The sequence below is a fragment of the Oncorhynchus keta genome, chromosome 9, assembly GCF_023373465.1.
Source record: "Oncorhynchus keta strain PuntledgeMale-10-30-2019 chromosome 9, Oket_V2, whole genome shotgun sequence".
Taxonomy (NCBI): domain Eukaryota; kingdom Metazoa; phylum Chordata; class Actinopteri; order Salmoniformes; family Salmonidae; genus Oncorhynchus; species Oncorhynchus keta.
This window is the reverse complement of record NC_068429.1, coordinates 6,389,352-6,412,805: the sequence shown is the minus strand read 5'-3', so window position 1 is coordinate 6,412,805 and position 23,454 is coordinate 6,389,352. Positions and strand designations below refer to the sequence as shown.

The 23,454-nt window shown below is 48.7% G+C and overlaps 1 protein-coding gene across 1 annotated transcript in view; it reads left to right on the top strand.

Moving 5' to 3' along the window:
• The window catches only part of LOC127931677 (ras-related protein Rab-27B-like), a 30,039-nt gene extending 12,700 nt beyond the window's left edge, over positions 1-17,339 (top strand). Inside the window, exons 5-6 of the mRNA XM_052525008.1 lie at positions 2,229-2,352; positions 13,457-17,339. Coding sequence (XP_052380968.1) covers positions 2,229-2,352; positions 13,457-13,643 — 311 coding nt within the window. The 3' untranslated portion in view covers positions 13,644-17,339. The remainder of the gene's footprint in view (positions 1-2,228; positions 2,353-13,456) is intronic.
• Positions 17,340-23,454: the final 6,115 nt, after the last annotated feature.

Below are 23,454 nucleotides of genomic sequence, written 5' to 3'. Positions count from 1 at the left end.
GGCCAATGCTAACTGTTGTCCCCAGGCCAGCTGCAGGCCAATGCTAACTGTTGTCCCCAGGCCAGCTGCAGGCCAATGCTAACTGTTGTCCCCAGGCCAATGCTAACTGTTGTCCCCAGGCTAGCTGCAGGCCAATGCTAACTGTTGTCCCCAGGCTAGCTGCAGGCCAATGCTAACTGTTGTCCCCAGGCTAGCTGCAAGCCAATGCTAACTGTTCCATGTTGTCCTCAGGCTAGCTGCAGACCAATGCTAACTGTTGTCCTCAGGCTAGCTGCAGACCAATGCTAACTGTTCCATGTTGTCCTCAGGCTAGCTGCAGGCCAATGCTAACTGTTCCATGTTGTCCTCAGGCTAGCTGCAGGCCAATGCTAACTGTTCCATGTTGTCCTCAGGCTAACTGCAGGCCAATGCTAACTGTTCCATGTTGTCCTCAGGCCAGCTGCAGGCCAATGCTAACTGTTGTCCCCAGGCTAGCTGCAGGCCAATGCTTACTGTTGTCCCCAGGCTAGCTGCAGGCCAATGCTAACTGTTGTCCCCAGGCTAGCTGCAGGCCAATGCTAACTGTTGTCCCCAGGCCAGCTGCAGGCCAATGCTAACTCTTGTCCCCAGGCTAGCTGCAGGCCAATGCTAACTGTTGTCCCCAGGCCAGCTGCAGGCCAATGCTAACTGTTGTCCCCAGGCCAGCTGCAGGCCAATGCTAACTGTTGTCCCCAGGCCAGCTGCAGGCCAATGCTAACTGTTGTCCCCAGGCTAGCTGCAGGCCAATGCTAACTGTTGTCCCCAGGCCAGCTGCAGGCCAATGCTAACATGTTGTCACCAAGCTAGCTGCAGGCCAATGCTAACTGTTCCATGTTGTCCTCAGGCTAGCTGCAGACCAATGCTAACTGTTGTCCTCAGGCTAGCTGCAGGCCAATGCTAACTGTTCCATGTTGTCCTCAGGATAGCTGCAGGGCAATGCTAACTGTTGTCCCCAGGCCAGCTGCAGGCCAATGCTAACTGTTGTCCACAGGCCAGCTGCAGGCCAATGCTAACTGTTGTCCCCAGGCTAGCTGCAGGCCAATGCTAACTGTTGTCCCCAGGCCAGCTGCAGGCCAATGCTAACTGTTGTCCCCAGGCCAGCTGCAGGCCAATGCTAACTGTTGTCCCCAGGCCAGCTGCAGGCCAATGCTAACTGTTGTCCCCATGCCAGCTGCAGGCCAATGCTAACTGTTGTCCCCAGGCCAGCTGCAGGCCAATGCTAACTGTTGTCCCCAGGCTAGCTGCAGGCCAATGCTAACTGTTGTCCCCAGGCTAGCTGCAGGCCAATGCTAACATGTTGTCACCAAGCTAGCTGCAGGCCAATGCTAACTGTTCCATGTTGTCCTCAGGCTAGCTGCAGACCAATGCTAACTGTTGTCCTCAGGCTAGCTGCAGGCCAATGCTAACTGTTCCATGTTGTCCTCAGGATAGCTGCAGGCCAATGCTAACTGTTCCATGTTGTCCCCAGGCCAGCTGCAGGCCAATGCTAACTGTTGTCCCCAGGCCAGCTGCAGGCCAATGCTAACTGTTGTCCCCAGGCTAGCTGCAGGCCAATGCTAACTGTTGTCCCCAGGCCAGCTGCAGGCCAATGCTAACTGTTGTCCCCAGGCTAGCTGCAGGCCAATGCTAACTGTTCCATGTTGTCACCAAGCTAGCTGCAGGCCAATGCTAACTGTTCCATGTTGTCCTCAGGCTAGCTGCAGACCAATGCTAACTGTTGTCCTCAGGCTAGCTGCAGGCCAATGCTAACTGTTCCATGTTGTCCTCAGGATAGCTGCAGGGCAATGCTAACTGTTCCATGTTGTCCTCAGGATAGCTGCAGGGCAATGCTAACTGTTCCATGTTGTCCTCAGGCCAGCTGCAGACCAATGCTAACTGTTGTCCTCAGGCTAGCTGCAGGCCAATGCTAACTGTTCCATGTTGTCCTCAGGCTAGCTGCAGGCCAATGCTAACTGTTCCATGTTGTCCTCAGGCCAGCTGCAGACCAATGCTAACTGTTGTCCTCAGGCTAGCTGCAGGCCAATGCTAACTGTTCCATGTTGTCCTCAGGCTAGCTGCAGACCAATGCTAACTGTTGTCCTCAGGCTAGCTGCAGGCCAATGCTAACTGTTCCATGTTGTCCTCAGGATAGCTGCAGGCCAATGCTAACTGTTCCATGTTGTCCTCAGGCCAGCTGCAGGCCAATGCTAACTGTTCTATGTTGTCCTCAGGCCAGCTGCAGGCCAATGCGTACTGTGAGAACCCAGACATTGTGTTGGTGGGCAACAAGGCAGACCTGGCGGACCAGAGAGAGGTGCAGGAGAAGCACGCTAAGGAACTAGCCGACAAGTACGGGTGAGTATACGTGTAACGGATGTGAAACGGCTAGCTTAGTTAGCGGTGCGCGCTAAATAGCGTTTCAATCGGTGACGTCACTTGCTCTGAGACCTTGAAGTATTGGTTCCCCTTGCCGCGGCTTTTGTGGAGCGATGGGTAACAATGCTTCATGGGTGACTGTTGTAGATGTGTGCAGAGGGTCCCTGGTTCGTGCCCGGGTATGGGCGAGGCGACGGTCTAAAGTTATACTGTTACACACACACACACACACACACACACACACACACACACACACACACACACACACGGAAAAGAGAGAGCCAGAAACCACCGTCAGACCAAATCAAATGTATTTATATAGCCCTTCGTACATCAGCTGATATCTCAAAGTGCTGTACAGAAACCCAGCCTAACACCCCAAACAGCAAGCAATGCAGGTGTAGAAGCACGGTGGCTAGGAAAAACTCCCTAGAAAGGCCAAAACCTAGGAAGAAACCTAGAGAGGAACCAGGCTATGTGGGGTGGCCAGTCCTCTTCTGGCTTTGCCGGGTGGAGATTATAACAGAACATGGCCAAGATGTTCAAATGTTCATAAATGACCAGCATGGTCGAATAATAATAATAAGGCAGAACAGTTTAAACTGGAGCAGCAGCACGGCCAGGTGGACTGGGGACAGCAAGGAGTCATCATGTCAGACCTAATGACTATTAGTTCCGACTTCAACTGTACTTGCCTCAGAAGATCGACGACCGATGGCCTAACGTAAAGTAAAGTAGTCAAGGCAATGTGGCTTTTTACTGTTGCTGAGGCTGCAGTTATAGTGCCACTCATGACACGCTCTCACTCTCCACTACAGTCAGGGATTAATAGTCCCACTGAGGAAGTCTCCTCTGTCCTTTATGAGTGCTGGGCTTGTCATTCACAGGTGTGTGTGTGTGTGTGTGTGTGTGTGTGGTCATTGAGAGCTGTGCGTAAGGATACTTTGTGGTCTAGGGTGACCTGGTTGTTGTCTCTGTAGGGTACCCAGGTGTACCAGTGTAATGTGTTGTCTCTGTAGGGTCCCCAGGTGTACCAGTGTAATGTGTTGTCTCTGTAGGTTACCCAGGTGTACCAGTGTAATGTGTTGTCTCTGTAGGGTACCCAGGTGTACCAGTGTAATGTGTTGTCTCTGTAGGGTACCCAGGTGTACCAGTGTAATGTGTTGTCTCTGTAGGGTACCCAGGTGTACCAGTATAATGTGTTGTCTCTGTAGGGTACCCAGGTGTACCAGTGTAATGTGTTGTCTCTGTAGGTTACCCAGGTGTACCAGTGTAATGTGTTGTCTCTGTAGGGTACCCAGGTGTACCAGTGTAATGTGTTGTCTCTGTAGGGTCCCCAGGTGTACCAGTATAATGTGTTGTCTCTGTAGGGTCCCCAGGTGTACCCAGGTGTACCAGTATAATGTGTTGTCTCTGTAGGGTCCCCAGGTGTACCAGTGTAATGTGTTGTCTATGTAGGGTACCCAGGTGTACCAGTATAATGTGTTGTCTCTGTAGGGTCCCCAGGTGTACCAGTATAATGTGTTGTCTCTGTAGGGTCCCCAGGTGTACCCAGGTGTACCAGTATAATGTGTTGTCTCTGTAGGTTACCCAGGTGTACCAGTATAATGTGTTGTCTCTGTAGGGTCCCCAGGTGTACCAGTGTAATGTGTTGTCTCTGTAGGTTACCCAGGTGTACCAGTATAATGTGTTGTCTCTGTAGGGTCCCCAGGTGTACCCAGGTGTACCAGTGTAATGTGTTGTCTCTGTAGGGTCCCCAGGTGTACCCAGGTGTACCAGTGTAATGTGTTGTCTCTGTAGGTTACCCAGGTGTACCAGTGTAATGTGTTGTCTCTGTAGGGTCCCCAGGTGTACCAGTGTAATGTGTTGTCTCTGTAGGGTCCCCAGGTGTACCAGTATAATGTGTTGTCTCTGTAGGGTCCCCAGGTGTACCCAGGTGTACCAGTATAATGTGTTGTCTCTGTAGGGTACCCAGGTGTACCAGTATAATGTGTTGTCTCTGTAGGGTACCCAGGTGTACCCAGGTGTACCAGTGTAATGTGTTGTCTCTGTAGGGTACCCAGGTGTACCCAGGTGTACCAGTGTAATGTGTTGTCTCTGTAGGGTCCCCAGGTGTACCAGTATAATGTGTTGTCTCTGTAGGGTACCCAGGTGTACCAGTGTTGTCTCTGTAGGGTACCCAGGTGTACCAGTATAATGTGTTGTCTCTGTAGGGTCCCCAGGTGTACCAGTGTAATGTGTTGTCTCTGTAGGGTACCCAGGTGTACCAGTGTAATGTGTTGTCTCCGTAGGGTCCCCAGGTGTACCCAGGTGTACCAGTATAATGTGTTGTCTCTGTAGGGTACCCAGGTGTACCAGTGTAATGTGTTGTCTCTGTAGGGTCCCCAGGTGTACCAGTGTAATGTGTTGTCTCCGTAGGGTCCCCAGGTGTACCCAGGTGTACCAGTATAATGTGTTGTCTCTGTAGGGTCCCCAGGTGTACCAGTGTAATGTGTTGTCTCTGTAGGTTACCCAGGTGTACCCAGGTGTACCAGTATAATGTGTTGTCTCTGTAGGGTCCCCAGGTGTACCAGTGTAATGTGTTGTCTCTGTAGGGTCCCCAGGTGTACCAGTGTAATGTGTTGTCTCCGTAGGGTCCCCAGGTGTACCCAAGTGTACCAGTGTAATGTGTTGTCTCTGTAGGGTCCTCAGGTGTACCAGTGTAATGTGTTGTCTCTGTAGGGTACCCAGGTGTACCAGTGTAATGTGTTGTCTCTGTAGGGTACCCAGGTGTACCAGTGTTGTCTCTGTAGGGTACCCAGGTGTACCAGTATAATGTGTTGTCTCTGTAGGGTCCCCAGGTGTACCAGTATAATGTGTTGTCTCTGTAGGGTACCCAGGTGTACCAGTATAATGTGTTGTCTCTGTAGGGTACCCAGGTGTACCAGTATAATGTGTTGTCTCTGTAGGGTACCCAGGTGTACCAGTGTAATGTGTTGTCTCTGTAGGGTCCCCAGGTGTACCAGTATAATGTGTTGTCTCTGTAGGGTACCCAGGTGTACCCAGGTGTACCAGTGTAATGTGTTGTCTCTGTAGGGTACCCAGGTGTACCAGTATAATGTGTTGTCTCTGTAGGGTACCCAGGTGTACCCAGGTGTACCAGTGTAATGTGTTGTCTCTGTAGGGTACCCAGGTGTACCCAGGTGTACCAGTGTAATGTGTTGTCTCTGTAGGGTACCCAGGTGTACCAGTATAATGTGTTGTCTCTGTAGGGTACCCAGGTGTACCAGTGTTGTCTCTGTAGGGTCCCCAGGTGTACCAGTATAATGTGTTGTCTCTGTAGGGTCCCCAGGTGTACCAGTGTAATGTGTTGTCTCTGTAGGGTACCCAGGTGTACCAGTATAATGTGTTGTCTCTGTAGGGTCCCCAGGTGTACCAGTGTTGTCTCTGTAGGGTACCCAGGTGTACCAGTATAATGTGTTGTCTCTGTAGGGTCCCCAGGTGTACCAGTGTAATGTGTTGTCTCTGTAGGTTACCCAGGTGTACCCAGGTGTACCAGTATAATGTGTTGTCTCTGTAGGGTCCCCAGGTGTACCAGTGTAATGTGTTGTCTCTGTAGGTTACCCAGGTGTACCCAGGTGTACCAGTATAATGTGTTGTCTCTGTAGGGTCCCCAGGTGTACCAGTATAATGTGTTGTCTCTGTAGGGTACCCAGGTGTACCAGTGTAATGTGTTGTCTCTGTAGGGTCCCCAGGTGTACCAGTATAATGTGTTGTCTCTGTAGGGTCCCCAGGTGTACCAGTGTAATGTGTTGTCTCTGTAGGGTACCCAGGTGTACCAGTGTAATGTGTTGTCTCTGTAGGGTACCCAGGTGTACCAGTGTTGTCTCTGTAAGGTACCCAGGTGTACCAGTATAATGTGTTGTCTCTGTAGGGTCCCCAGGTGTACCAGTGTAATGTGTTGTCTCTGTAGGGTCCCCAGGTGTACCAGTATAATGTGTTGTCTCTGTAGGGTCCCCAGGTGTCCCCAGGTGTACCAGTATAATGTGTTGTCTCTGTAGGGTACCCAGGTGTACCAGTGTAATGGGTTGTCTCTGTAGGGTCCCCAGGTGTACCAGTATAATGTGTTGTCTCTGTAGGGTACCCAGGTGTACCAGTGTAATGTGTTGTCTCTGTAGGGTCCCCAGGTGTACCAGTATAATGTGTTGTCTCTGTAGGGTCCCCAGGTGTACCCAGGTGTACCAGTGTAATGTGTTGTCTCTGTAGGGTCCCCAGGTGTACCAGTGTAATGTGTTGTCTCTGTAGGGTCCCCAGGTGTACCAGTGTAATGTGTTGTCTCTGTAGGGTACCCAGGTGTACCAGTATAATGTGTTGTCTCTGTAGGGTACCCAGGTGTACCAGTGTTGTCTCTGTAGGGTCCCCAGGTGTACCAGTATAATGTGTTGTCTCTGTAGGGTACCCAGGTGTACCAGTGTAATGTGTTGTCTCTGTAGGGTACCCAGGTGTACCAGTATAATGTGTTGTCTCTGTAGGGTACCCAGGTGTACCAGTGTAATGTGTTGTCTCTGTAGGGTACCCAGGTGTACCAGTATAATGTGTTGTCTCTGTAGGGTACCCAGGTGTACCCAGGTGTACCAGTGTAATGTGTTGTCTCTGTAGGGTCCCCAGGTGTACCAGTATAATGTGTTGTCTCTGTAGGGTCCCCAGGTGTACCAGTATAATGTGTTGTCTCTGTAGGGTCCCCAGGTGTACCAGTGTAATGTGTTGTCTCTGTAGGGTACCCAGGTGTACCAGTATAATGTGTTGTCTCTGTAGGGTACCCAGGTGTACCAGTGTTGTCTCTGTAGGGTACCCAGGTGTACCAGTATAATGTGTTGTCTCTGTAGGGTCCCCAGGTGTACCAGTATAATGTGTTGTCTCTGTAGGGTACCCAGGTGTACCAGTATAATGTGTTGTCTCTGTAGTGTACCCAGGTGTACCCAGGTGTACCAGTGTAATGTGTTGTCTCTGTAGGGTCCCCAGGTGTACCAGTATAATGTGTTGTCTCTGTAGGGTACCCAGGTGTACCAGTGTTGTCTCTGTAGGGTACCCAGGTGTACCAGTACAATGTGTTGTCTCTGTAGGGTACCCAGGTGTACCAGTATAATGTGTTGTCTCTGTAGGGTACCCAGGTGTACCAGTGTAATGTGTTGTCTCTGTAGGGTCCCCAGGTGTACCAGTATAATGTGTTGTCTCTGTAGGGTCCCCAGGTGTACCAGTGTAATGTGTTGTCTCTGTAGGGTCCCCAGGTGTACCCAGGTGTACCAGTATAATGTGTTGTCTCTGTAGGGTCCCCAGGTGTACCCAGGTGTACCAGTATAATGTGTTGTCTCTGTAGGTTCCCCAGGTGTACCCAGGTGTACCAGTGTAATGTGTTGTCTCTGTAGGGTACCCAGGTGTACCAGTGTAATGTGTTGTCTCTGTAGGGTACCCAGGTGTACCCAGGTGTACCAGTGTAATGTGTTGTCTCTGTAGGGTACCCAGGTGTACCAGTATAATGTGTTGTCTCTGTAGGGTACCCAGGTGTACCAGTATAATGTGTTGTCTCTGTAGGGTCCCCAGGTGTACCAGTATAATGTGTTGTCTCTGTAGGGTACCCAGGTGTACCAGTATAATGTGTTGTCTCTGTAGGGTCCCCAGGTGTACCAGTATAATGTGTTGTCTCTGTAGGGTACCCAGGTGTACCCAGGTGTACCAGTGTAATGTGTTGTCTCTGTAGGGTACCCAGGTGTACCAGTGTAATGTGTTGTCTCTGTAGGGTCCCCAGGTGTACCAGTATAATGTGTTGTCTCTGTAGGGTACCCAGGTGTACCAGTATAATGTGTTGTCTCTGTAGGGTACCCAGGTGTACCAGTGTTGTCTCTGTAGGGTACCCAGGTGTACCAGTATAATGTGTTGTCTCTGTAGGGTACCCAGGTGTACCAGTGTAATGTGTTGTCTCTGTAGGGTACCCAGGTGTACCAGTATAATGTGTTGTCTCTGTAGGGTACCCAGGTGTACCAGTATAATGTGTTGTCTCTGTAGGGTACCCAGGTGTACCCAGGTGTACCAGTGTAATGTGTTGTCTCTGTAGGGTCCCCAGGTGTACCAGTATAATGTGTTGTCTCTGTAGGGTACCCAGGTGTACCAGTATAATGTGTTGTCTCTGTAGGGTACCCAGGTGTACCAGTGTTGTCTCTGTAGGGTACCCAGGTGTACCAGTATAATGTGTTGTCTCTGTAGGGTACCCAGGTGTACCCAGGTGTACCAGTATAATGTGTTGTCTCTGTAGGGTACCCAGGTGTACCAGTATAATGTGTTGTCTCTGTAGGTTACCCAGGTGTACCAGTATAATGTGTTGTCTCTGTAGTGTACCCAGGTGTACCCAGGTGTACCAGTGTAATGTGTTGTCTCTGTAGGGTCCCCAGGTGTACCAGTATAATGTGTTGTCTCTGTAGGGTACCCAGGTGTACCAGTGTTGTCTCTGTAGGGTACCCAGGTGTACCAGTACAATGTGTTGTCTCTGTAGGGTCCCCAGGTGTACCAGTGTAATGTGTTGTCTCTGTAGGGTACCCAGGTGTACCAGTGTAATGTGTTGTCTCTGTAGGGTCCCCAGGTGTACCAGTATAATGTGTTGTCTCTGTAGGGTCCCCAGGTGTACCAGTGTAATGTGTTGTCTCTGTAGGGTCCCCAGGTGTCCCCAGGTGTACCAGTATAATGTGTTGTCTCTGTAGGGTCCCCAGGTGTACCCAGGTGTACCAGTATAATGTGTTGTCTCTGTAGGGTCCCCAGGTGTACCAGTATAATGTGTTGTCTCTGTAGGTTACCCAGGTGTACCAGTGTAATGTGTTGTCTCTGTAGGGTACCCAGGTGTACCAGTGTAATGTGTTGTCTCTGTAGGGTACCCAGGTGTACCCAGGTGTACCAGTATAATGTGTTGTCTCTGTAGGGTCCCCAGGTGTACCCAGGTGTACCAGTATAATGTGTTGTCTCTGTAGGGTACCCAGGTGTACCAGTATAATGTGTTGTCTCTGTAGTGTACCCAGGTGTACCCAGGTGTACCAGTGTAATGTGTTGTCTCTGTAGGGTACCCAGGTGTACCAGTACAATGTGTTGTCTCTGTAGGGTCCCCAGGTGTACCAGTGTAATGTGTTGTCTCTGTAGGGTACCCAGGTGTACCCAGGTGTACCAGTATAATGTGTTGTCTCTGTAGGGTCCCCAGGTGTACCCAGGTGTACCAGTATAATGTGTTGTCTCTGTAGGGTACCCAGGTGTACCCAGGTGTACCAGTATAATGTGTTGTCTCTGTAGGGTCCCCAGGTGTACCCAGGTGTACCAGTATAATGTGTTGTCTCTGTAGGGTACCCAGGTGTACCAGTATAATGTGTTGTCTCTGTAGGGTACCCAGGTGTACCAGTGTAATGTGTTGTCTCTGTAGGGTCCCCAGGTGTACCAGTATAATGTGTTGTCTCTGTAGTGTACCCAGGTGTACCCAGGTGTACCAGTGTAATGTGTTGTCTCTGTAGGGTCCCCAGGTGTACCAGTATAATGTGTTGTCTCTGTAGTGTACCCAGGTGTACCCAGGTGTACCAGTGTAATGTGTTGTCTCTGTAGGGTCCCCAGGTGTACCAGTATAATGTGTTGTCTCTGTAGGGTCCCCAGGTGTACCAGTATAATGTGTTGTCTCTGTAGGGTACCCAGGTGTACCAGTGTAATGTGTTGTCTCTGTAGGGTCCCCAGGTGTACCAGTATAATGTGTTGTCTCTGTAGGGTACCCAGGTGTACCAGTGTTGTCTCTGTAGGGTACCCAGGTGTACCCAGGTGTACCCAGGTGTACCCAGGTGTACCAGTATAATGTGATAATGATTTACTTTTTTAGTCCCTCTGTTGTTGTTTGTTTTACAATATTGTTCTTGATTTATATTGTACTTGAGAAAACATTTTTGAGTGAGAAGTAGTTTATTTTTCTCAGTGACTAGTAGCTCCATAGAGGATACATTCTCTCTGATGTGATCTGGGTTCTTGGTCCTGTCTGATCTCGGTTCTCTGTTCAGACAGGACAGGGTTCTGTATGTGCTGTCTGATCTGGGTTCTGTATGTGTCCTGTCTGATCTGGGTTCTGTGTGTGACCTATGTGATCTGGGTTCTGTATGTTCTGTCTGATGTGGGTTCTATATGTCCTGTCTGATGTGGGTTCTGTATGTCCTGTCTGATGTGGGTTCTGTATGTCCTGTCTGATGTGGTTCTGTATGTCCTGTCTGATGTGGGTTCTGTATGTGTCCTGTCTGATGTGGGTTCTGTATGTCCTGTCTGATGTGGTTCTGTATGTCCTGTCTGATGTGGGTTCTGTATTTGTCCTGTCTGATCTGGGTTCTGTATGTCCTGTCTGATGTGGGTTCTGTATGTCCTGTCTGATCTGGGTTCTGTATGTGTCCTGTCTGATCTGGGTTCTGTATGTAATGTCTGATGTGGGTTCTGTATGTCCCCTGTCTGATGTGGGTTCTGTATGTGTCCTGTCTGATCTGGGTTCTGTATGTCCTGTCTGATGTGGTTCTGTAATGTGTCCTGTCTGATGTGGTTCTGTATGTGTCCAGTCTGATGTGGTTCTGTATGTCCTGTCTGATGTGGTTCTGTATGTCCTGTCTGATGTGGTTCTGTATGTCCTGTCTGATGTGGTTCTGTATGTCCTGTCTGATGTGGTTCTGTATGTCCTGTCTGATGTGTTCTGTATGTCCTGTCTGATGTGGTTCTGTATGTCCTGTCTGATGTGGTTCTGTATGTCCTGTCTGATGTGGTTCTGTATGTCCTGTCTGATGTGGTTCTGTATGTGTGGTTCTGTATGTCCTGTCTGATGTGGTTCTGTATGTCCTGTCTGATGTGGTTCTGTATGTCCTGTCTGATCTGGGTTCTGTATGTCCTGTCTGATCTGGGTTCTGTATATCCTGTCTGTGTGGTTCTGTAGGTCCTGTCTGATGTGGTTCTGTATGTCCTGTCTGATGTGGGTTCTGTATATCCTGTCTGATGTGGTTCTGTATGTCCTGTCTGATGTGGTTCCCATATCCTGTCTGATGTGGTTCTGTATGTCCTGTCTGATGTGGTTCTGTATGTCCTGTCTGATGTGGTTCTGTATGTCCTGTCTGATGTGGTTTATATCCTGTCTGATGTGGTTCTGTATATCCTGTCTGATGTGGTTCTGTATGTCCTGTCTGATGTGGTTCTGTATGTCCTGTCTGATGTGGTTCTGTATGTCCTGTCTGATCTGGGTTCTGTGTCCCCTGTCTGATGTGGGTTCTGTATGTCCCCAGGTGTCTGATGTGGGTTCTGTATGTGTCCTGTCTGATCTGGGTTCTGTATGTCCTGTCTGATGTGGTTCTGTATGTGTCCTGTCTGATGTGGTTCTGTATGTCCCCTGTCTGATGTGGGTTCTGTATGTGTCCTGTCTGATCTGGGTTCTGTATGTCCTGTCTGATGTGGGTTCTGTATATCCTGTCTGATGTGGTTCTGTATGTCCTGTCTGATGTGGTTCTGTATATCCTGTCTGATGTGGTTCTGTATGTCCTGTCTGATGTGGTTCTGTATGTCCTGTCTGATGTGGTTCTGTATGTCCTGTCTGATGTGGTTCTGTATATCCTGTCTGATGTGGTTCTGTATATCCTGTCTGATGTGGTTCTGTATGTCCTGTCTGATGTGGTTCTGTATGTCCTGTCTGATCTGGGTTCTGTATGTGTCCTGTCTGATCTGGGTTCTGTATGTCCTGTCTGATGTGGGTTCTGTATGTCCCCTGTCTGATGTGGGTTCTGTATGTCCCCTGTCTGATGTGGGTTCTGTATGTGTCCTGTCTGATCTGGGTTCTGTGTCCTGTCTGATGTGGTTCTGTATGTGTCCTGTCTGATGTGGTTCTGTATGTGTCCTGTCTGATGTGGTTCTGTATGTCCTGTCTGATGTGGTTCTGTATGTCCTGTCTGATGTGGTTCTGTATGTCCTGTCTGATGTGGTTCTGTATGTCCTGTCTGATGTGGTTCTGTATGTCCTGTCTGATGTGGTTCTGTATGTCCTGTCTGATGTGGTTCTGTATGTCCTGTCTGATGTGGTTCTGTATGTCCTGTCTGATGTGGTTCTGTATGTCCTGTCTGATGTGGTTCTGTATGTCCTGTCTGATGTGGTTCTGTATGTCCTGTCTGATGTGGTTCTGTATGTCCTGTCTGATGTGGTTCTGTATGTCCTGTCTGATCTGGGTTCTGTATGTCCTGTCTGATGTGGGTTCTGTATATCCTGTCTGATGTGGTTCTGTATGTCCTGTCTGATGTGGTTCTGTATGTCCTGTCTGATGTGGGTTCTGTATGTCCTGTCTGATGTGGTTCTGTATGTCCTGTCTGATGTGGTTCTGTATATCCTGTCTGATGTGGTTCTGTATGTCCTGTCTGATGTGGTTCTGTATGTCCTGTCTGATGTGGTTCTGTATGTCCTGTCTGATGTGGGTTCTGTATGTCCTGTCTGATGTGGTTCTGTATATCTGTCTGATGTGGTTCTGTATGTCCTGTCTGATGTGGTTCTGTATGTCCTGTCTGATGTGGTTCTGTATGTCCTGTCTGATGTGGTTCTGTATATCCTGTCTGATGTTGTTCTGTATGTCCTGTCTGATGTGGTTCTCTATGTCCTGTCTGATGTGGTTCTGTATGTCCTGTCTGATGTGGTTCTGTATGTCCTGTCTGATGTGGTTCTGTATGTCCTGTCTGATGTGGTTCTGTATGTCCTGTCTGATGTGGTTCTGTATATCCTGTCTGATGTGGTTCTGTATGTCCTGTCTGATGTGGTTCTGTATGTCCTGTCTGATGTGGTTCTGTATGTCCCCTGTCTGATGTGGTTCTGTATGTCCTGTCTGATGTGGGTTTTGTAGGTCCTGTCTGATCTGGGTTCTGTATGTCCTGTCTGATCTGGGTTCTGTATGTCCTGTCTGATGTGGGTTCTGTATGTCCCCTGTCTGATGTGGGTTCTGTATGTGTCCTGTTCTGATCTGGGTTCTGTATGTCCTGTCTGATGTGGTTCTGTATATCCTGTCTGATGTGGTTCTGTTTGTCCCCTGTAGGATCCCGTACTTTGAGACGTCGGCAGCGACGGGGTCTGAGGTGGACAAGGCGGTCATCACTCTGCTAGACCTGGTCATGAAGAGGATGGAGCAGTGTGTCGACAAGCCCACCGCCGATCCCGCCAACGGGGGAGGAGCCACCAAGCTGGAGGACGCTGCGCCTGACCAGAAGAAGTGTGCATGCTAGACCTCTAGCCTCTTCCACGTCCCCTTCTCCCTACTCTGGTTGGTCCTCTAGTGCGCCCTCTGGTGGCCAGACGCAGAAGGGCAGCAGCGTGGCCACAGCATGATGTGTGAGGGGGCAGCTCAGTCAGCCACACTGCAATGGGGGTTGTGGTTCTGGCCTTGCATGGCCTGTGTGTACTGTGCTGGGCCTGGCTATGTGTCTCTCCTGCCTGTCCTGTGTTGTGTTGTATTGTGTCCCAATTGTCACCCTGTTCCCTTACATAGGGCATTACATTTGACCAGAGCCTATAAGGTGTGCACTATGTACATTGCCTTGGACATAATGGACAAGACAGCGGGACGAGCCGAGTTCATTATCTCCTCGGTAATGTACAGAACGGAGGCGTTTATCCCGCTTATACCACAGTTGCCAAAGAAAACAATACTAAAGCACACATTTTCTGGTGGAAATGTTTTCATAGATATTTTTTTTTGAATGGATTAAAAGTCAAATTAATACTTTTTCCATCCTCCCATGAAACCTGATTTGTTAGTCCGTTGCCAGAGATACGACTCTGTTGCTCATTCGTTCTGTTCTATGGACGTTTTTATTCGGTTGCCATGCTGACTTGCTTGCTAGCTAGTGAACTATTTTTTTTTTAACACAAAATCACATCAACCCTCTGCAGCCAGAATACCGGTATAGTAGCTGTGTTTGCTGTTTTCTAGTGACAATTCATTTGGATAACATCCATAACAATGAGCTGATGATGACGATGATGATGAGGATGAGGAAGAGCGATTTTGGCATTGAATAGTTTGCGTTCGCGTCAGGACACAGTTCGTTATGAGGAGAGCGCATTGCATAGTTACATTTTGAGTCATTTGGCAGACAGTCTTGCTCAAGGGCACATTGTTCACCTAGTCCGCTCGGGGATTGGAACCAGCGACCTTTCGGTTAACTTCTAGGCTAGCTGCCGCCCTTATCGAACACGGCAAACACTAGGCTTGAACGTAGCTAAACAGTTTGTTGCTAGCAAACATGCCAATGTGACCAATCGAATTTAACAATATCAGTTGCTGAAAACAGCTGTTAAAAATAGAAAAGTGGGCGGGTTTGACAGCATAGCTCCACTTGCTTCATGATTGCAACATTGAAGGCCCGGGAAAAATGTATGTTCATCACTCACCACGTTAGGTTCATCAGAGGTCTCTGCGAAAAAGAAAATAAATGAATGCTAGCTAGCTAGTTAGCTATGTTTTTCCTTGTTGGACCTGCGTTTACAATGTATCCAATATCGGTTTGTGTGGTTGTTGGTTTATCTTTCTGTAACTACAGTCTGCTTGTGTAGTGCTTTATAATGCGTCATGATCAGGTAGGTATCCCATATATATCTGTCCCAGAGACATCTGTCTTCTATATTTGGTTTTAATGCCCATTCTAGAATGCCCTTCTAGCCAATCAGAAACGAGTATTCAACAATGCTGTGGTATAAATAGGGAATAGGTTGCCATTTGGGACGAAAGCCTGGCCTATCGGAGGCCTATGTTTTATAAAACTTTATATCCTCATGTTGTTTACAAGTATTTGTCCAATCTAATCTCCTGCCTTGGCTTCTAAGGTCCCATCCATACAGTACCAATATTAAAATCGAATCTACTGCCTTGGCTTCTAAGGCCCCATCCATACAGTACCAATATTAAAATCTAATCTCCTGCCTTGGCTTCTAAGGCCCCATCCATACAGTACCAATATTAACATCTAATCTACTGCCTTGGCTTCTAAGGCCCCATCCATACAGTACCAATATTAAAATCTAATCTCCTGCCTTGGCTTCTAAGGCCCCATCCATACAGTACCAATATTAAAATCTAATCTCCTGCCTTGGCTTCTAAGGCCCCATCCATACAGTACCAATATTAAAATCTAATCTACTGCCTTGGCTTCTAAGGCCCCATCCATACAGTACCAATATTAAAATCTAATCTCCTGCCTTGGCTTCTAAGGTCCCATCCATACGGTACCAATATTAACATTATAAAGCATTTATATATGATTTTTAAATTTAAAGTAGAGCTGTATGTTTATTAACTTTCTTTTGTTTTAGATCAGATTGTTATTATTATTATTACAGTAAATCTAATCCGTTAGATCACGGTTCAACACACATTAAATTTAGGTAAAGTAAAATTAAATTTACAGTAAATGTGATCCCCCATTTAACAGTACTGTTTGACAACCGCCGTGTATAGCTAAATGTGCATAAAAGACAGTAAGGTATGATCAACTTTATGATATTATAATATCACTCAGTCAAGACTGATATAATATTACTGTCAGGAAAATACATCGTCAAGCTGTAAATATCTCATTGATGATAACTGCTGTCTGTCTGTCTGTCTGTCTCTGTCTGTCTCTGTCTGTCTGTCTGTCTGTCTGTCTGTCTGTCTCTGTCTGTCTCTGTCTGTGTCTGTCTGTCTGTCTGTCTGTCTGTCTGTCTGTCTGTCTGTCTGTCTGTCTGTCTGTCTGTCTGTCTGTCTGTCTGTCTGTCTGTCTGTCTGTCTCTGTCTGTCTGTCTGTGTCTGTCTGTCTGTCTCTGTCTGTCTGTCTGTCTCTGTCTGTCTGTCTCTGTCTGTCTCTGTCTGTCTGTCTCTGTCTGACTCTGTCTGACTCTGTCTGTCTGACTCTGTCTGTCTGACTCTGTCTGTGCCAAAATTAACTGGTCACATACACATATTTTGCCTATATTATTTTGGGTGTAGCGAAATGCTTGTGTTCCTAGCTCCAACAGTGCAGTAATATCTAACCAGGTCAGGGGTGTCTGTCTGTCTGTGGCCTTTTGACATCCCTAGCGACTAATCTCGTGTGACAGACTTTAACATCAAATCTAGCTACAGTAGTTGGCTAGTGCACGCAATATGTAGTTCTGTGTTCCGTGAGGATGTTGCTATGGAATGTAGTTCTGTGTTCCGTGAGGATGTTGCTATGGAATGTAGTTCTGTGTTCCGTGAGGATGTTGCTATGGAATGTAGTTCTGTGTTCCGTGAGGATGTTGCTATGGAATGTAGTTCTGTGTTCCGTGAGGATGTTGCTATGGAATGTAGTTCTGTGTTCCGTGAGGATGTCGCTATGGAATGTAGTTCTGTGTTCCGTGAGGATGTCGCTATGGAATGTAGTTCTGTGTTCCGTGAGGATGTTGCTATGGAATGTAGTTCTGTGTTCCGTGAGGATGTTGCTATGGAATGTAGTTCTGTGTTCCGTGAGGATGTTGCTATGGAATGTAGTTCTGTGTTCCGTGAGGATGTTGCTATGGAATGTAGTTCTGTGTTTCCCGTGAGGATGTTGCTATGGAATGTAGTTCTGTGTTCCGTGAGGATGTCGCTATGGAATGTAGCATGGCCACATCTACCAGCTTTTACAGGAGATTGCTCCACTTCGCACGGCCTGGCGAGCGACAACACAAGTGTTCGACAACCATTGCTCCCCACCCCCCACCACTTCTTACACCTGAATGTAACATCCTCAACTTTTCTATAACACAATAATAACATGATGGTACATAGGGACCAAGACAGACAGGCAGTCCGTGTTAACAACTAGTATTGTGTTTAAGACAAGACAAAAGTCCATAATGTAGTATATGTTCTGTATATAACTGATGTGGATTTATTGTTTAATAAACCTGATTGGAGGACATGTTTGTCTTTAAAAAAAGGAGTCTGTGGTGTAGCCTACTGGTTGTTGTATAACTTGGTGAGAAAATGGTATTCCTTACAATGGAGTTTGGCTGCGATTTTTTTTTTTTAGTTTTATCCGGTTATAAGAGATTGTCTTGATTCACATACCATCGTGGATTTAAAAAAAAAAAAATGTTTTTTTTTTAAACAATTTAAATAGAGGAGGTGATGTCAGAGACAAGTAGAATAGTTCTGCAGAGTAACTCTCATCTTCTCTCACATTTGGTGTTTACTATTACCAGTAAGAATCTTCTTTGGTGATCAATGGTGCCAACTTCCATACCGTATTTCTTAAAACGACAAATAACAGTGTACGTTATCTTTTCACATCCTGAATTGAGTCATATTGTGTGTGCTGTAAAGCATGCTACCCTTAGCCAGTCTTTAGTGTAGTTGGTAGTCTCTACCAGTTACTGTAGCTACTGCTTAATCTGAACACCCAGAGAAATAGACGGTTCCATGGAGAACCTCAGTACAGTTTGAGGAAGAGCAGCCTAAGGTGACTGCGTCACTGTGATGTTCGTGATGCATGTTCATTTGCATCAGAGGAAAAGCTGAATCAGATTTCTCTCATTCAATCTAGTGTGCATTTTAGATTTAGAATCAACGGCTCTGAGTTGTTGTTGTTGTTAGCCAACCAGTCAAACCGTGCCTAGTGCCAAACCAGGCCTAGTGCCAAACCAAGCCTAGTGCCAAACCAGGCCTAGTGCCAAACCTAGTGCCAAACCAAGCCTAGTGCCAAACCAGGCCTAGTGCCAAACCAGGCCTAGTGCCAAACCAGGCCTAGTGCCAAACCAGGCCTAGTGCCAAACCTAGTGCCAAACCAGGCCTAGTGCCAAACCAGGCCTAGTGCCAAACCAGGCCTAGTGCCAAACCAGGCCTAGTGCCAAACCAGGCCTAGTGCCAAACCAGGCCTAGTGCCAAACCTAGTGCCAAACCAGGCCAAATCAGGCCTAGTGCCAAACCTAGTGCCAAGCCTAGTGCCAAGCCTAGTGCCAAACCAAGCCTAGTGCCAAGCCAAGTGCCAAACCAGGCCTAGTGCCAAGCCTAGTGCCAAGCCTAGTGCCAAACCAGGCCTAGTGCCAAACCAGGCCTAGTGCCAAACCAAGCCTAGTGCCAAACCAGGCCTAGTGCCAAACCTAGTGCCAAACCAAGCCTAGTGCCAAACCAGGCCTAGTGCCAAACCAGGCCTAGTGCCAAACCAAGCCTAGTGCCAAACCAGGCCTAGTGCCAAACCAGGCCTAGTGCCAAACCAGGCCTAGTGCCAAACCAGGCCTAGTGCCAAACCAGGCCTAGTGCCAAACCAAGCCTAGTGCCAAACCAAGCCTAGTGCCAAACCTAGTGCCAAACCAGGCCTAGTGCCAAACCAGGCCTAGTGCCAAACCAGGCCTAGTGCCAAACCTAGTGCCAAACCAGGCCTAGTGCCAAACCAGGCCTAGTGCCAAACCTAGTGCCAAACCAAGCCTAGTGCCAAACCAAGCCTAGTGCCAAACCATGCCTAGTGCCAAGCCTAGTGCCAAGCCTAGTGCCAAACCAAGCCTAGTGCCAAACCAGGCCTAGTGCCAAACCAAGCCTAGTGCCAAACCAGGCCTAGTGCCAAACCAGGCCTAGTGCCAAACCAAGCCTAGTGCCAAACCAGGCCTAGTGCCAAGCCTAGTGCCAAACCAAGCCTAGTGCCAAACCAGGCCTAGTGCCAAACCAGGCCTAGTGCCAAACCAGGCCTAGTGCCAAACCTAGTGCCAAACCAAGCCTAGTGCCAAGCCAAGTGCCAAACCAGGCCTAGTGCCAAGCCTAGTGCCAAGCCTAGTGCCAAGCCTAGTGCCAAACCAGGCCTAGTGCCAAACCAAGCCTAGTGCCAAACCAAGCCTAGTGCCAAACCAAGCCTAGTGCCAAACCAGGCCTAGTGCCAAGCCTAGTGCCAAACCAAGCCTAGTGCCAAACCAGGCCTAGTGCCAAACCAGGCCTAGTGCCAAACCAGGCCTAGTGCCAAACCAGGCCTAGTGCCAAACCTAGTGCCAAACCAGGCCTAGTGCCAAACCAGGCCTAGTGCCAAACCATGCCTAGTGCCAAGCCTAGTGCCAAGCCTAGTGCCAAGCCTAGTGCCAAACCAAGCCTAGTGCCAAGCCAAGTGCCAAACCAGGCCTAGTGCCAAGCCTAGTGCCAAGCCTAGTGCCAAGCCTAGTGCCAAACCAGGCCTAGTGCCAAACCAGGCCTAGTGCCAAACCAGGCCTAGTGCCAAACCTAGTGCCAAACCTGGCCTAGTGCCAAACCAGGCCTAGTGCCAAACCAAGCCTAGTGCCAAACCAGGCCTAGTGCCAAACCAGGCCTAGTGCCAAGCCTAGTGCCAAACCAAGCCTAGTGCCAAACCATGCCTAGTGCCAAACCAAGCCTAGTGCCAAACCAGGCCTAGTGCCAAACCAAGCCTAGTGCCAAACCAGGCCTAGTGCCAAACCAGGCCTAGTGCCAAACCAGGCCTAGTGCCAAACCAGGCCTAGTGCCAAACCAGGCCTAGTGCCAAACCAAGCCTAGTGCCAAACCAAGCCTCGTGCCAAACCAGGCCTAGTGCCAAACCAGGCCTAGTGCCAAACCAGGCCTAGTGCCAAACCAGGCCTAGTGCCAAACCTAGTGCCAAACCTGGCCTAGTGCCAAACCAGGCCTAGTGCCAAACCAGGCCTAGTGCCAAACCAGGCCTAGTGCCAAACCAGGCCTAGTGCCAAAAGCCTAGTGCCAAACCTGGGCCTAGTGCCAAACCTGGGCCTAGTGCCAAACCAAGCCTAGTGCCAAACCAGGCCTAGTGCCAAACCAGGCCTAGTGCCAAACCAGGCCTAGTGCCAAACCAGGCCTAGTGCCAAACCAGGCCTCGTGCCAAACCAGGCCTAGTGCCAAACCAAGCCTAGTGCCAAGCCTAGTGCCAAACCAGGCCTAGTGCCAAACCAGGCCTAGTGCCAAACCAGGCCTCGTGCCAAACCAGGCCTAGTGCCAAGCCTAGTGCCAAGCCTTGTGCCAAACCAGGCCTAGTGCCAAACCAGGCCTCGTGCCAAACCAGGCCTAGTGCCAAACCAAGCCTAGTGCCAAAACATGCCTAGTGCCAACCCAAGCCTAGTGCCAAACCATGCCTAGTGCCAACCCAAGCCTAGTGCCAACCCAAGCCTAGTGCCAACCCAAGCCTAGTGCCAACCCAAGCCTAGTGCCAACCCAAGCCTAGTGCCAAACCTGGGCCTAGTGCCAAACCTGGGCCTAGTGCCAAACCTGGGCCTAGTGCCAAACCTGGGCCTAGTGCCAAACCAGGCCTAGTGCCAAACCAGGCCTAATGCCAAACCAAGCCTAATGCCACACAAAGCCTAGTGCCATTCCAGGCCTAGTGCCATTCCAGGCCCAGTGCCAAACCAGGCCTAGTGCCAAACCAAGCCTAGTGCCAAACCAAGTGCCAAACCTAGTGCCAAACCAGGCCTAGTGCCAAACCATGCCTAGTGCCAAACCTAGTGCCAAACCAGGCCTAGTGCCAAACCAGGCCTAGTGCCAAACCAGGCCTAGTGCCAAGCCAGGCCTAGTGCCAAACCAGGCCTAGTGCCAAACCAGGCCTAGTGCCAAGCCTAGTGCCAAACCTGGGCCTAGTGCCAAACCATGCCGAGTGCCAAACCAAGCCTAGTGCCAAACCAGGCCTAGTGCCAAACCAGGCCTAGTGCCAAACCAGGCCTAGTGCCAAACCAGGCCTAGTGCCAAACCAAGCCTAGTGCCAAACCAGGCCTAGTGCCAAACCAGGCCTAGTGCCAAACCAAGCCTAGTGCCAAGCCTAGTGCCAAGCCTAGTGCCAAGCCTAGTGCCAAAACATGCCTAGTGCCAACCCATGCCTAGTGCCAACCCATGCCTAGTGCCAACCCATGCCTAGTGCCAACCCAAGCCTAGTGCCAACCCAAGCCTAGTGCCAACCCAAGCCTAGTGCCAACCCAAGCCTAGTGCCAACCTGGGCCTAGTGCCAAACCTGGGCCTAGTGCCAAACCTGGGCCTAGTGCCAAACCTGGGCCTAGTGCCAAACCTGGGCCTAGTGACAAACCAGGCCTAGTGACAAACCAGGCCTAGTGCCACACAAAGCCTAGTGCCAAACCAAGCCTAGTGCCATTCCAGGCCTAGTGCCATTCCAGGCCTAGTGCCAAACCAAGCCTAGTGCCAAACCATGCCTAGTGCCAAACCTAGTGCCAAACCAGGCCTAGTGCCAAACCAAGCCTAGTGCCAAGCCTAGTGCCAAACCAGGCCTAGTGCCAAACCAGGCCTAGTGCCAAACCAAGCCTAGTGCCAAGCCTAGTGCCAAGCCTAGTGCCAAAACATGCCTAGTGCCAACCCAAGCCTAGTGCCAAACCATGCCTAGTGCCAAACCATGCCTAGTGCCAACCCAAGCCTAGTGCCAACCCAAGCCTAGTGCCAACCCAAGCCTAGTGCCAACCCCAAACCTGGGCCTAGTGCCAAACCTGGGCCTAGTGCCAAACCAAGCCGAGTGCCAAACCAAGCCGAGTGCCATTCCAAGCCTAGTGCCAAACCAAGCCTCGTGCCAAACCAGGCCTAGTGCCAAACCAGGCCTAGTGCCAAGCCAGGCCTAGTGCCAAACCAGGCCTCGTGCCAAACCAGGCCTCGTGCCAAACCAGGCCTCGTGCCAAACCAGGCCTCGTGCCAAACCAGGCCTAGTGCCAAGCCAGGCCTAGTGCCAAACCAGGCCTAGTGCCAAACCAGCTTAAAAGCCAAGGCAGTGCCATGAAGTCCTTTCTCTCATTTAGTCCGAACTCCAGTCTCAGTACATACAGTAGTTGGTAACACTTTATTTGACGGGTACATAGATACTGTAAGGACGTCATAAGACATTCATTACACATTCATAGGAAGTGCATAAACAGTTCATAACTGCTGTTAAGTAGTCCTTATGTACAGTGTTACATAGTCTTATCAGGAACATAATGTATAGCTACTGTACATCTCTCAGATGTTAAGTCTGCTTACCTAACCACTATGATCTAACTGGTCTACTACTGAAATGATAACACACTATGGTCTAACTGGTCTACTACTGAAATGATAACACACTATGGTCTAACTGGTAGACTACTGAAATGATAACACACTATGGTCTAACTGGTCTACTACTGAAATGATAACACACTATGGTCTAACTGGTCTACTACTGAAATGATAACACACTATGGTCTAACTGGTCTACTACTGAAATGATAACACACTATGGTCTAACTGGTAGACTACTGAAATGATAACACACTATGGTCTAACTGGTCTACTACTGAAATGATAACACACTATGGTCTAACTGGTAGACTACTGAAATGATAACACACTATGGTCTAACTGGTAGACTACTGAAATGATAACACACTATGGTCTAACTGGTCTACTACTGAAATGATAACACACTATGGTCTAACTGGTCTACTACTGAAATGATAACACACTATGGTCTACTACTGAAATGATAACACACTATGGTCTGACTGGTCTACTACTGAAATGATAACACACTATGGTCTAACTGGTAGACTACTGAAATGATAACACACTATGGTCTAACTGGTCTACTACTGAAATGATAACACACTATGGTCTACTACTGAAATGATAACACACTATGGTCTAACTGGTCTACTACTGAAATGATAACACACTATGGTCTACTACTGAAATGATAACACACTATGGTCTAACTGGTCTACTACTGAAATGATAACACACTATGGTCTAACTGGTAGACTACTGAAATGATAACTACACTATGATCTATGGTCTACTACTGAAATGATAACACACTATGGTCTAACTGGTCTACTACTGAAATGATAACACACTATGGTCTACTACTGAAATGATAACACACTATGGTCTAACTGGTCTACTACTGAAATGATAACACACTATGGGTCTACTACTAACTATGGTCTACTGGTCTACTACTGAAATGATAACACATGGTCTACTACTACTATGGTCTAACTGGTCTACTACTGAAATGATAACACACTATGGTCTAACTGAAATGATAACACACTATGGTCTAACTGGTCTACTACTGAAATGATAACACACTATGGTCTACTACT